Source organism: Amphiura filiformis, chromosome 1 (assembly GCF_039555335.1).
Source record: "Amphiura filiformis chromosome 1, Afil_fr2py, whole genome shotgun sequence".
NCBI classification, from domain to species: domain Eukaryota; kingdom Metazoa; phylum Echinodermata; class Ophiuroidea; order Amphilepidida; family Amphiuridae; genus Amphiura; species Amphiura filiformis.
In genome coordinates, this window is record NC_092628.1 from 24260255 (window position 1) to 24275746 (window position 15492).

The 15492-nt window shown below is 37.2% G+C and overlaps 1 protein-coding gene across 1 annotated transcript; it reads right to left on the reverse strand.

Moving 5' to 3' along the window:
- Window positions 1–1864: 1864 nt before the first annotated feature.
- LOC140157275 (Y+L amino acid transporter 2-like) lies at window positions 1865–13318 on the reverse strand. Its single transcript, XM_072180410.1, has 10 exons — window positions 12811–13318; window positions 11554–11679; window positions 11096–11189; window positions 10451–10495; window positions 9981–10104; window positions 9785–9888; window positions 9348–9444; window positions 7966–8115; window positions 6842–7019; window positions 1865–1980 (listed from the first exon to the last, which is right to left on the reverse strand). Exons 1-10 carry the CDS (start codon window positions 13316–13318, stop codon window positions 1865–1867), a joined length of 1542 nt encoding a protein of 513 aa, XP_072036511.1.
- Window positions 13319–15492: the final 2174 nt, after the last annotated feature.

The following is a 15492-nucleotide window of genomic DNA, read 5'->3' on the forward strand; positions in this document are numbered from 1 at the left end:
CCTCCCCCGGGAGTAGGGTTGCACAAATGGCGCATTGATTTAGTGGTGTGCTCCCTTGTTATCATGGGCGCACACCACCAATTCAGCTTCCCATTGAAACACACGTGAAAACACGCCTTTTCTTTGTGCGATTTTAGACCTTTTCGGCAACAAAGTGACTATAAAAATACTACCAATCGATTGTAAATCGATGAAAATTTGATATATGTTTAAATGTGTGGGTAGTCTTGTGATTAAATTTCGAGATATGGGCGTTTAAACAGCACCATGACCATTTTCGACCCCTTCTCTACCCTGAAAACCCGTTTCTGGCCATTTTCAATCCGCGGGCCTACTTTATTCAAAAAGTGTGTTTTGCAACTTTTTGGGCGATCCAAGTTCATGTACAGGTCTCATTCTTTTATTTAAGCTATACCATGCTTCTCTTTTTGATTACAAATCCACAGAGAAGCCCCAATACCTCAAAAATGATTTTGTTTTTACTGGAACACACAATGGCGCATTGATTTGGTGGTGTGCGCCCTCAACATCCCATCACCCACCAGAGACAGCCCGTCGCCATGAAGGTTTCTCCTTGGCTCCTCCAGTAACAACAAAATCATCAAGGCCGCAGGGCCGATAGGCCCTAGGCCGGAGACTCCCATACGACGACTAAACACTCCAAGTGGGACCCCAATATAATGGTCCTGCTGGTCATGAAAGCAAATATAGGTGAAATGACCACCTGTACACAGTGAAGAAGAGAATATAGAGGAGGGTGGAAGAGCATTAAAAACCAGGATGGGGCAACAATCTGAGGGTGCGTAGAGGTTAATAAAATGCCTGGTATAATATCACAAAAACTGTGTTTTAAAAAGCTAAAGTTAGTATGTTGATCAATTATACAAGTATTATAAATCGTAACATTTATATAACGCCATCAGCCTCATATTGCTTTTGTTGCATAATTGAAACATAATGTTAATCTAATGAAAAACCTCCAAAACCGACGGTTACCCGACTGACTCTTGCTTGTAAGGTTAGGCATTTACATTTATTATTTCTGGTGCAATATCTTTTAAATTTTAGTCTATTACTTACCATAACTTTTGACGTCCCAAAATCCCCACCCCGTGCAAAAAAATGTTTGGACCCCTTCCCTTTACACATGCCAGATTTGCTTTCCCTCACCTATCAACCTACCAGAAAAAGCGCCCCTACTTATAATGCACCCCGGGGTACACATAATAAGCCCAATCGCCATTCTAACTTCCGGTTTTTGAGAGCAGTTTTGGGACACTTTGACCTCTGACATATCGGGAAAATTGACGTAATTATTGTTAATTTTCTTATTATTGTCACAATTTTGATCATTAAAAATACCAAATAATTAATTTATAAAATTCTAATATTTTTTATATTTGTTTTAAATATTGTAAAACATTTTAGATTATATTTTGTACGTACAAAAACCCAATATTTCTGAATTTTCTGAAAGGTCAAAGGACAAAGTGTCCCAAAACTGCAAAAACTGTCCTACAATGAATTGTAAACTTCCAATGCCGATTGGGCTTATTATTGTATCACCCTATTAAAGCATCCCCCATATAATCATATATCCAAGATACAAGATAAATTTGTTTCCATAATTCACAAAATATCAAAATATAACAATATGGTTAAACAAACGAATCATGCAGATTAAAAACCACCTCTTCGTTTATGAACACAGAGAGTTTGATAATAATAGACTGTAGAATCCATCAATTTTGCTACACTACCAATGGTATCGCCATAGCATTGAACAATGGACATTTTAACACTTTAGCGGTTGGTTGACCATTTCACTTCTAAGAAAGTTTTCTCGTTTTGGGTTTTAAACAGTTCACTTCTGTAGTGGTGTCGATTCGGTAAGACTTTTTGTTTTTGTGTCTATTGGTTTACTAATTGGTTCTTCTTTGACAACTTCAAGAAACTTTTGAAGCCAAACCGTAACGGCATCTGAAATGAAATTGTTGAAACTGTATTTTAGTATGTCAAAACGGTATGTTTATAAAAACTATTACCTTTATTTGAAACGAAATTTTGGTTTTAAAGAACTCACTTTAACATGTTTCAGAAAGGACACTTAAACATTACCGTTTAACTGCATATCCCTTTTATGAAGACCAGGCAAGAAAATCTTTATCAATGACGTTTCAACCAGGAGAGGAGAGGGGACCAAATTATTGTCTTGTCCCCTGGTCAGAGCCGGATTTTCCATTGGGCCAGATGGGCCCGGGCCCAGGGCCCCCAAATTTTTGGGGCCCCAAAATTGCTCTCTGCATTCTTTATAGCCCGAAAAACACCATATTTTGGGCCAAAAGTTGGGTAAAATTGCAAAATTTTGTGCGTACGGGCACATTATATAGCACAATTCACCTTCATTGTGGGCTAAAATAGTCTGAAATTGATTTTTTTTTTCGCGCGCTTCGTTCGAAAATGCCTTAATAGAATCTATTCCTCTATATTCGCCGCCACTTTCGATCCTATACCTAAACCAAAACTTGACCACTTGCTTGCACGTGCCTCCGTCGCGGTGGGTTTGGGGCCTCCAAATTTTAGCCTGGCCCAGGGCTCCCAAAAAGGTAAATCCGGCTCTGCCCCTGGCACAAAATCCTACGACGTAATCAACCAATACTTGAGTTACCTTTAAGGCATATTTGAGACCAAATGCATAAGCATTATTATATTAATGATGCATATTTGAGACCAGAATATATTATAATCATTATTAATGATAATAATGCGCCGCAATTTAGTTGTTAGAACATGTAGAATGGCAAATGTTATCGCGTTTTGCGCGTATTTCTCCAAATGTCAGGCATATGAACAGCAGATCATCGTAAAGACACTTTGCAATTTCTCACGGTCCGCACGCACTGGTCATTAATATTTTGGTCCCAGCCAATTTGTGCCCCCTTCGTCACTAAACAAAACCGTCTGGCGACAACCTCATAATACGTCTTTTCTGAATGGCTGAACATTAAAGGTCCGTGACCCGATCGACAGCATCATCCCCCCGATTTTTCTCATTGTTGATGCGTTTTTGGTATCATTTAATAGATTATATTTTTCTCATTACCATCCTGAAATTTGACGATCCAATTTGATGTATTTTTGGAGAAATCAAGAAACAAACAGGCTATACTGATAACCACCTTCGACATTCTGGGTAGGAAAAAATGATTCCGTGAATAAGAGCCGTATTACTCCCTGCCAATTCGCACGAACGGAAATAGGTCCGAAAAAATGAGGGCGCTATAATAATAAACGCTTAAAACTAAAATAAAGAAATACATAAGGATGAAATAAATACAAAACAAGACCTTATCTTGTTAAGTATGATACGAGGAATATGAAAAAAATATGAGAAAAATGTCCCCTATAAAATTAATTAATTAATTAATTAATTAATTAGAAATATTATAAAAAAAAAACACTTTTTCATTAAAACAAACCCTAAAATAAAAGATAAGTGTAAAATGTACGTGATGATAATATACAAAATTAAAAGGAAATGTATCAGGGTCAAATTAAAATAAAAAGAATGAGATATTTTGTCACAAGAATGATGGGCGTAGTGGTATGGCGAAGCACTCGACGGGAGTGTTGTTTCTGGATGCCGGACCACAATGCAATGCATGCGTACCAACGTATTGGCTTGCTAATTGTGCTAATTATTCACTTTTACGCTGAAAATGTTCTCGTTTTCTCCCATAGATGCATAAAGGGACAATATTTGAAATTGTATGTAAGTTTGAAGACAATCCATATCCTAAACTGATAGGGTTACCCCCCTTTAACTCGGTAAAAACATGAGGTAAAAATTAGCTGTCAATCGAGCGCTGGTCTTCAGCGCAAGTAGCGGTTGATGGACAGACGATTGGCGCTTTTGCTATATTGTAAGCTAGCGTACATCCGGGCGTACATTTTTCTTTTGCGGTATTTACAAATATGTTTAGAGTCACTTATACAAGTGATGTCCTAATTTAGCAGTCATATGGACAATAGCCAATTGAAAACCTTTTTATTTGGAATTTCAGTAACCAATCAGCGATCGTCATATCACGGGTTGTCGCCAGACGGTTTGTTTAGTGACTGAGGAACACAAACTGGCTGGGACCGAGACAATAATAAGGCCTGAATATGATAATAGTCCGACGGCTTGCCTGCGTTCGGGGCCTGCGTATTGCCGTTGCGACAGACGCATATAACGTTTCGCTGAGACAAAACGTTGAGAACAAGAACAAAGACGAATAAATCTAATCGTTTGACATGTTCGAGCGGGAAATCGCATCGGAGAGCCGAAAATGGCAGCGTTTGTCTTAACAAAAAATCGGACAACGTCGTACTATAATTGAAGACCGAATTAAAAAGACTAGTTTGCGTCTGACGTCAGGGTAAAGGCGCGACGTGATTGGTTGCTGACCTGCGCAGTACAGCATTTTTGGTCTGGTTGACAGGACGTCATACGCAAACTAGTCTATTTAATTCGGTCTTCGATTATATAATAGTCCATTAAAGGTGAACCTCATTGAAAATAAAGTTATATATCAATGGAAAGCTTATGATGTCAGGGTAGTAAAAATTATTTTTTCCGATTTTTTTGATTGCTAATAAAGCTGAAAAATTAAAAAAATGATTGAATTTTTGGTCTTTTTAAGGCGCCCAAAAGCACCCAAATCAATCGTCTATGACCTTGGGAATACTCGTGACGTAAGCTCAGGGTTCGCAGTCACGTGATCCTACTCGGAAACATGTAAACAAGACTTGCTTCCTGTACTTTGCAAGCTGCCCGGCAAGTCTGATTTTCACAATAAAGCTTGAAATTAGAGGAATCTTCAAATTGCTGGTTCCTTCTATATATATTAGAAATAATAGAATTATTGTCAACACATAAATTTTCCGTACATTTTGACAAAATCAGTCATAACTGGCTGGGTATAACTGGGTAATTGAGTTTGAATTTCGCGCTGGGATCAATCCCATGCGCAAATGCTGCTACCGTTCATGTCATGGACTGAATAAACATGATCGAATAACAAATTAAATAGTTGTTTGTGACATTCCCTATATATTCTTGATTCATTTTAAAATGTCTGATTTAACAAAATATCGTCTTGCAGTAATTAAAAAAATAATAAAAAACCGCCGATTTCATCAAATCCAGCCCATAAAAGGTTTTCATATTTAGCGTATTGCGTTAATACATTCTTTCCACACAATCGCGATTGAAAGAAACAGATACTCGGGCAGATACTTTATTATAAAATAAATACAATTTAGGCTTAGTATGCCGTTATTTGATGGAATTTTGAAATCTGAATAAAATTAAAATATTGTCACTTGTGTCATGATTCTTTAATGATAGTACAATCAGTGTACGGTACTGAAAAAGTGAAACATTCATGTTTTATGGATTACCGAACACGATGCGTAAATTGCTGCTGAATTGCAGGGACGGATATGCACAAACACAGCGACTCGCTTCGGGGCTTCGTCCTCCGTGTTTCATGGGGTGTTTCAGCAGATTTGATCAATCGTTCCCTTATATTTGGAACATTTACAGGAATAAATTTTGCTGATGAAGTAGCAATAAGTTGGAAATATCAGAATGTGAATATCAAATCGGTCATTTTGTCTGCAAGTTCAGTACAGTCGCGGATACTGAACACTCGGCGTAGTGAGACTCAGTCAGTCACTGAGCTCATCCCGTATGTATCTATACGAGTTCGCCTATCATACATGACCGGCCATGACTGGTTGTAAAGCTAAGAAATAATTAAAAAATCCTGTACATGTACCTTATTATATTCCTTCATTTTCTCATTGTGATAAGTTCATCTCAACTTGGTGTGACGATCTGTACTGGTATCACTAGCAGTTATTTTTTTTGTAATCTGTTTTCATTCCGGTTCTTCGGCGAATCTTCGCTCTTCGTGCTTTACTGTAATATTCCCTATGCATATCGTGGATGGCTTGGCCTATCCCAAATCACCCCGGCCAGCACTTTCCCCATTTTTAAATCCACACACTTTATTCAGGAACTTCATTCTTAATTTGATCATGATATTTCCTTCATGTTATTCTTATTTTATTGAAGATATTTTTCATGTAAAGTAAGTTGACAATGACTGAATTCGTGCATTGGCCCCATGCATGCCACAGTAATACACGGACATTGTGTTTACAATCAAACCCGGAAGTAACTGTGTGTCCCTGGGCTGACGTCATCAACGAAAGCGCCCAATTTGAACGATTTCGTTTTGTAATTTAGGGGGGTGCCAATATCCAATCTTTGCATGGAGATTATGTCTAGCCTGGTACGCTATGCAAATAAAAATATTCTTTTCTGATTCCTGACATCATAAGCTTTCCATTGATATATAACTTTATTTTCAATGAGGTTCACCTTTAAGGTTCCTCAAAAGACTGACGTCAGTGTGGGCTCCAGTGTGCGTAGTATTAAACCGCACGTATTGAAGCTTATTGACTCAAAGAACGGGCGTGTTTACATGATCGGTGCGATCAAAGACGGTGCATCTGTACACGCGTGAAATAACTGCGACAAAGTACTAATGTCGCTCCCTCAAGAAAACCAAATGGACTATTAAAATAGAAGTGATACTGCGCTTTAGAATATGATGTTTCACTGTTTAAGTCAGAAAAGACATATCATTCATAAAATTCATTGGTAATTAGGAATGCCAATCCGCTGTTAGCTTGAGAAACATCGCTGGTTACGCGTCTGGTTTGGAGAAACTTTCTTTTCGCTCATTTGATGTTTCAATCTTGCACTCAATTTGGTTAATACACTTACCGCTAGTCGTATTCACCCATTCGAATTTCCATATCGGTCTGACAACAATAAAATAAACCGGGAACGCCGAACTTGCAATGGCTACACCTATCAGAGTGTCTATAGGAGCTGATACTGTACCCATTATGACGAGAAAAATACAAGCTAGTATGAACAGGATAGGAATGACAATATTGACCTGTTAGAACGGAAAAAAATATAACAACTTAGAAAAGTTACATCCCCATGTTTCCACTTACATTGACAGATGTGTTGTTTCATAAACCAGACTTCAACAAGTCGACAGAAGCATATATTCCTTTTCCTCGGAAGAGGTACGCACTTTGACGTATTCTAGATCTTCTCCGTTATTACTAGATAGTAGTACATTGACTACATAAGCTATATCTGGTTCGCAATTTCCTTTCGTTAAAGGCATATGGACTGTAAGCACATTACCTAGCCCACAACAACACTGTAATAATCTCTTCCTTCCAAAATCATTTACATTTTCTTTTATACTAAGCACCACAAAATGTGACGTCATATTGATAGCCCATTACTTCATTCACACCTTCACAACATACGATTTAATCTGGACATTTCCAAGCCTAATTATAAACATTGACCTTTGTGGGGGATTCTCCATCCATAAATAATCCTGACTTTGTTTACTGGGATTACGTGAAAAAAGCGATTCCCAACTTTAAATTGTAAACAAAGATAAACGAGCAAACTAAATTACTTTGGGTACATCACACTATTCTTATCATATTTCTGATTGGTTCGCTACATGATATGTACATCTTTGTAACCAATCACAATAGTTCTTAGAGGCAGATAATATGGCCGGCGGTGCCCATGTGGTTAAATTATTTTTACAGCTTTAGTTCCCAAAGAAATTCTTCATATGTGCCAGAGATATCACAGTTCAATAACAAGTCAGACATCACACGATTATGCAGTCTAGCGTTCCAGAAATTGGCTTTTCTCTGAGGCAATTATTTTTCAAATGTTGACAGTTGGTAACATATAAAATACAGAAAGCTAAAACGATGGTAAAATATCACAAATTGTTTATGGAATTTGGGACGTAAATACACGTGCCATCATGAGACACCCAATATGATGGCCCGTATCGTTACCTTGTATGGTCTCGGTAAATCAGGTCTTTTCCATCTCAGATAGACCAACCCAATAGTAGCACATCCACTGATCGTCCAAGCAGCGAAACTACAGTAGTTAATTAGGGTATACACGTTTTTTGCAAAAGAGTAGAGTATACATAGTATCGTCTGTAAAATAATATGTGATTATCAATCAATAACGATTTTTAAGGTTAGCAACTATTTAAAACTGTTGCGAATGGTAGTGAGCTTTGACAAAAATTGCATTGATAATTTCATAGTGAGTGTATAGAAGAATTCAAATATCACAGATATACTTTTGTAGGTCTTGTGGTTCTTGAGTTATGTTGTAAAGAGGGTTGGAACAACAAAAAACTCATAGTGACCATATAAACGAATAAAAACATCCGTCTCTCAACACGCGATATTCAAAATTCCCGGGCGCCAATATTGTCGAGTGCAATGACGTCCCAGTAGTACAATGAAGGCTGACGACAATTGAGCACAAATAACGATTACGTCATTGCACTTAGACAATTTCGGCGCGGGAATTTTGAATATCGCGTGTTGAGAGCCGACTGTTTTTATTAGTTTTTATGGTCAATATGAGTTTGTTTTAAATAAAACCATGTGATTTTTTTCTAACATAAAATAGGACCACCTCGGACCCCGATCGGATGGTACGAAAATGTTTGCCAATAAACCGTTTTGAAAGGATCGCTCCTTGTCAATATATCTGAGAATACTGCACACGTATTTTATTATGGGTTTATCAAAAGTTATCAAAACCGCATCATACCGATCAACCAGGCTTCCAAAAGAGAATGACCGAGAATAGGTATAGAAAAACTATACGGTGACCGAGAATAGGTGTTTAGTGACCGAGAATAGGCGTTGTCGTCGACTGATGTCATGCAGGGTATGTTAAACGGGGTGTTGTGTGGAATGCACGTTCCCATATAGCTAACTTTTATAATCATTTACGCAAGATATAGACCGGGTTGTTTCTTAAGTGACCGAGAATAGGCGTATTTACCCTAAGGCATAATGCTATGATTGCCGGAGACTCTCTTTAATATCACGCATACTTCAATAGTCACCGTCATATTTAATTGATTTACTCTAGAATAGTTCGTATTATTTTATAAATGCAATTTATAATTATTTGATATGTTTTACAACATTGTAGAGAATGTGTAACTAAGTAAACTTGGGATAACGAATGGACTCATACAACAAATTAGCCCCAGACATGGTTAAGTTTCCCATTCCATAACTCATTTAATTTCCTTGAAGGAGATTCGAATAAAGTCTACAGTATATTGTTATTGAATATACTGTATACTTTATTCGAAGTCTACAGTATATTGTTATTGAATATTTGGGCATCTTGTATTTACCATGACAATTAGAGAAGGTAGTGGCGTTGATCTTCGTATATTCAACATGGAGAGAACATCTGGGAAATGACCTTGGCGTGCTCCAACAAAGAACAACCTGATTGAGCAGAAACATCAGAGTTAGAGAACAGTGCGTAATCACGGGAATACACTGTTGTAATGTTACAATGAGATTATTCTTTATTCCACATTGACAAGTTTTTCACATCACGATTACACAAACCCCACCCCAACGCTCTTTACCATGATAAGCAAGGAAGGCAGTGGCGTTGATCTAAAAATTCGTATATTCAATATGGAGAATATATCAGGCATGTGAAACAGAATGCGTGATAAAGTACTATTCAGCAAAAGGAGCCCACTCCAACCAATCATGTGAACACTGTTACTGTCCGCCTTTAGGTCCATCTCGATTGCTACAGAGATAATTGGTTTACCTTGATACTGCCAGCACATTAGCACCAACGGATCCAAAAACCGATAGTACGACTGAAGTTGGCACAATCCAAGAAAAATTACCAAGGACCTTGTCTCCAAAAGTCTATAAGATACAAATATATAATTTAAAACATAACAAATGTTTTTCTCTCTCAAAATTTTTTGAAATCACCCATCAACTGTGCTTTTACTTACCACTGCCACCGCGTTGGAAGCGAGCAGTTCCGCTGGTGTCAAAGCGGTAAAGTATGCCACGTTGGTTAAAACGTAAATGATGATGACAGTCCACATAGATAAATGGATGGCTCGTGGCAAGGTTCTATAGAAGAGGGAGATATATGATTTCTTTAATCTCTGACGAATCCACATAGATAATGCATTATCAGTCTTGTAGATGTACTAAATTGCCACCGAATAAAATTATGCCTCTAAAAAGAGCCGTTAAAATGTTACTACTGTATAGAAATGCGTAACAGCAATGCTGAATGCTGTGCTATCACGTTGAAATGTTTACGCGAAGAGAACAGCATAGAAAGTGCCAATATTTGTTGTCAAACAATCGAATGTGTAATGATAATGTCAATGGACTATGTCTTTTAAGATAGCAACAACATTAATCGATGTTAAACTATTTTTTGCAATATCATTTTGCTTATTGCATTTACCTGTATGGGTCTTTTAACTCTTCCACCAGTATGTTTGCAGTGTACCTGTTATGGTATGAATTTCAAAATATATACATTAATATTACGTTCCATAAAAGGGATCCTCGGGAACGCTGAGAACCTGCTTGAGTGTTCAATGCCACAATCCCCATTGAAGGATAATTTAGCATCATAATGTATGTAACCAGCTACCTTCGACGACTATATCTATAAATACGTATTTATAAATACGCACGTGACCCATGGGCACGACATGCCAAGACCAGCAAGCGTGACCAAATCATCATGCCATTGAAAAGGATATGAACTCTTTATAATAAATATCATCCGAATTGTAATATGTTATCAAAAACAACATTTTGTAGACAATTTTGCTGCACAGTAGTCTCGTGTTGTTTATCGCTTTTGCATTCAAATGTACATGAAGATGACACGCTATGTAGAAGATCACTTCGAGACTTCCTGTCTACAAGCTGTTATGGCGACCCGAAGGTGGTCACGTGCGTATTTATAAATATAGTCCAAGCATATATTTTTGTTTAAAGTGAACAAACACCTCGTACACATTATGAGCATGGCTCACGTTTTTATCTAGCTCTCCCTACCCGACAACTGACTCAAGATACACCACTGTTTCAAACTTACCATCCTGCATACGAATAGAGTCCTGAATAAAATGCAACACCTAGTCCACGATAATTGGTACCTTCAAAGGCATTCTGAAAATTGTCCACATTACCTGCCAAAAAGTACATCAATTAGTGTCTCACTAGAAAGAGCACATTTAATGGTAGTTGGGCTTTTTTTATCAAACTTGCAGCAAGTGAGGATAGAAACCAAATAGTGCGCCGATTCAATTATTTTAACTTCATCCAGATTTCTTTTTTGCATGCACTATATGCACGGTGCATACACTCTCTAAATTAAAACAATTTGATAGTGTAGGTGGTGCTTGACCATGTTGATGTCAATTTAATGTCATTAAAAGCATCACGCGCCATACGTGAAATCATATATATTGACGTCACACGCCGCAAACACCGCGTCACGGACGCAAATCTAATCATACCAATACATTACCAACTTTGGTTCAATGTAGATACCTTTCCCCATTTCTACGGCACCTCCAATGATGATAACTCCCAATGCTACCACCTTGAAGACACCGAACACATCTTGAATTCTTGCCGATACATCTACACTCCAGGCGTTGACTCCACAAAAGAAAACTGAACAAAGAAGAATATTAGGAAAATGATAGATAGAAAAAATAAATGAAAGCTTGGCTAATTTCTCCATGCCCCACCCCCTCTCCACCCTTGGTGCCGCCAAAGTCGCATGGTGAAATTCCTAGAGTGTCACAAAATGATTGACAAGAATTAACTGGAAAGATTATAAATAGAGTCAAAATGTTATAAATACAATGACATATTATACTGTTAATTCAAAATATGAGACAGGTAAAAGCTACAGGACAGGGGAGGTGTTTTACGATCGCCGGATGAGCAAATCACTGAATGGGCCTTTAAGGGTTTCAACGGGTTCGTCATTGGCAAGTAGAAAACTGTCAATTTTCATCGATATCAGCTCTACCTTGTAGACTTCCCCATATTTTGTTTGATGGCATGTAGAACTGTATTTATTTTTAAGCAAAGTTGAACACTGCACTGATGGCGCTTGTATAATTGCATAAAAGCATCATAAAAATGAGCAACATCAAGCATGGAAATTTTCAAACTACTTTTTATTAGAAGTGAAAGGAATAACTCATATTATTTGGCTAAATTAAATTTAAAATATATGTAAATAGCGCCCTCTATTTGCACACAAATATACAGTAAATTTATAAAATAAAAATGACCACAAAAAGGGGAAAAAAGATGAAAACATAGATAAAGAAAAAAAATCTATGTTAAATGTAACTAAAAATATATGTATTGGTGTGACAGCTGTTGGTATTGTAAACGTCTAGAATTGAAACATGTGTAATGTGCTAAATATTAGAAACATTAATAAATGATCCCGTCAAACAACTGTGCCATGTCTACAGAGCATCATACTGGGCTGTCCCTTTGCCCAATGATACACAGGTAAGTTGCGTTTATCGTCTTACGAAATGGTAGCTCTGAAAAGAGTCGTTTATAGCATAGAGGTGTAACCATTTGCTACTGCAGATCGGTGGTTCCGAAAAGGGCTGTTCAAACTTCAAGCGGACTGCCCTTTGTCATGTCCACCGCAAGTTTGGTGACTCTAAAAAGAGTCGTCAACAGTAGGTTGGCTGTTAGCATTGACCTACTGAAGATTCTGTGGCTCTGAAAAAAGGTATAGTTAAAGTAAAAAGGTTTTAAAATGTTTCTTACCTATTACCAAGATGGCAAGTAATTGCACGGCTACTTGTGGAGGAGGGCAAGCTGGATCGGGAAAGAGTGGCTGCAAGCAATAGTTACCAAATGTTAACGTCAAAATTGCTATGGATCCGGGTTGTATTAATATCAGTTGAATCCAAAGGGCAAGAAAGGCCGGAAAGTCACCATAAACAAACCGAATATATGCGTATTCGCCACCGAATTCCGGTATCATTGTCCCGAGTTCTGCGTAGCTTAATGCACCGAGGATAGATACAATACCACACAGGACCCATATGATCAGCGTCATACCAACAGATCCTGCGCCTTCTAAAACACCTTTGGGTGATATAAAGATCCCGCTGCCTATGATAACGCCAATGTTTATAGCTGCTCCGGTGAAGACGTTCATCTTGGGTTTCAAACGGACTATTGAAGATATCATACTTGTATTGGAGTCCTTTCTGTGCGTCGATGGCACTGTCATTGTACTGGACTTCTTGTCATTGGTCGAGACGTCCATTGTTGATGTACGTCTTGCTCTTCGTGTTGATTTTTAACTAGAAGAAAAGCAAGACTGATTGTGCGAACTATTGAAATGCAAAATGAACTATAATGGTTGTAATTTGGCAGCTAACCTATCATTCAACGGAACCCATTGAGTTTATCTAGGTTTTCGTATATACTGTATAGATGTGTTTATATTGGATATGTTTATTTATGAACACGGTGCCTGATGAGTGCTATAACACGTGTGGTATCAGATAGCATGTACAAAGTATATTTATTTGTGATCAATTTACTTTGATTTGGAATCGATACCGCTAATAACCTTTGCACTGATTTTCCAAATTCATGTACCAGTTACATGACGTAGAACGGTTTATTATAAACAACAAAGTCGGGGTATTGTTGGTCGAAGCAGCCAAAAAAAATCAATTTTCATTATCTAAATCAATATATTATTGAAAAATAACACTTTGGTGTTTTGCACAAGTTCATTCTACAAATCATACACTTTGAAAACTTGCTTGATTTATTGGATATTGTTGTTAATGAGTTATGTCAGGTTTACAAAAGTGTTGTTGTTTCAGCCCTTTTTACAACATAACTCAAGAACCATATGACCTACAAAAGTATATATGTGATATTTGAATTCTTTTACTCACTCGCTACGAAATGATCAATGCAATTTTTGCCAAAGCTCACTACCATTTGCAAGATGTTGTGAACTACCAAATCACAACAGTTTAATAATAGTTGCTGACCTTAAAGCCATATTGTAACACTATAAAAAATATATCAATATTTCTTTTCCATAAAATGTTAGCTTTAAAATTTTGAGCCGAGCAACTAAAGTTAAGCAAAGAAAATTGGAATTTACTATCAGTACCAATACATGTTACTCCGTCGCTTGTGCTACGGTACGATCTTTTGATGTGTATGTATACATGACCGTCCCGCACGCGTGTACGTACTGTGCTATAAACATCGCATACTTGTTCGACCAATATTTCCATCGTAAAAATAATTATTCAAAATCTCGGGTTTTGACAAAAATGCATCACTAAAGTCTTACTGGGTATCTTAGTTTTCTAAAGTACATTACAATCGTGTAAAAACCAGAACTTTAAACATATTGAGGGCGTCCTCTTCAGCAAATGTTATAATATGGCTTTAATGATATAAATATCAATGTAAGGAGTGAAAAAAAAGTAAGTGAAAAAAGAGTTCATACAGTGCATTAGTGATACGTCTAATGGCACTGCTTGTTCCCTTAACAGAGCAAATAAATTATCTTAGATCGTTTACGCCCGTAAATTTGTGCCTTATGAGAGCGCAGAAATAACCAAAACATGTCACAATCATAATAGGCTATAAATATGCAATAATATAGATTGTTGCTAAGAGGTTTAGTTACTTCTTCAGTATGACCTCACAACTTATTCAAGGTTGGAAACCACCGAATGAACCCTGTTCCCAGAGCCAATCGGTACGGTATCATATACATGTATGTGATGCAGAGTACAAAAGTATCCGCTATCATGGTGTACCTCAGGGCTCTATCATAGGTCCTTTACCCGGGATCCTTTATTATCTATATGTCAATGATATTGTTAACATGGTAATACCTCAACCTTGGTCATGTAAAATACAATTTTTCTTATTGTCTAGTGACATCACCTAGTTGTATTGGGCTTGGCATCATGGTATTGCCTAAGCGAACTTCGGGAGTTTTATTCGGTTCAAGGCGGATAGGTTGTCAGTGTATGCAAGCAAAAGCAATTTTATGATGATGAGAACTGCCTATACATATATCTATGAAAAATAGATAATGATGATTGTATTGTAAATGACGACTTTTGAAAAAAATACTTGGCTGTATGAAAAATAAATTTTACTTGGCGTATCATAAAGGACAGGGGCCATTAAATTATTGGGTTATCATCAATGAAATCTTGACATTGAAAATCAAAAAAGATATGTATAATCTCGACTATCTGCGACTTATTGTTACGGATATCAAAAAAATAAATAAAAATAAGCCGCAATTCTCGCTATTCACAATAAGAGGCGCCGCCAGCGGATTTGCGATGTAATCGTGATGTATCATGGGAAAAGGTCGACATCAAGTCCGCGCAATACGAATATTACCATGCTATTACATAGGAACACGTGAAAATATATTTTAGTTTG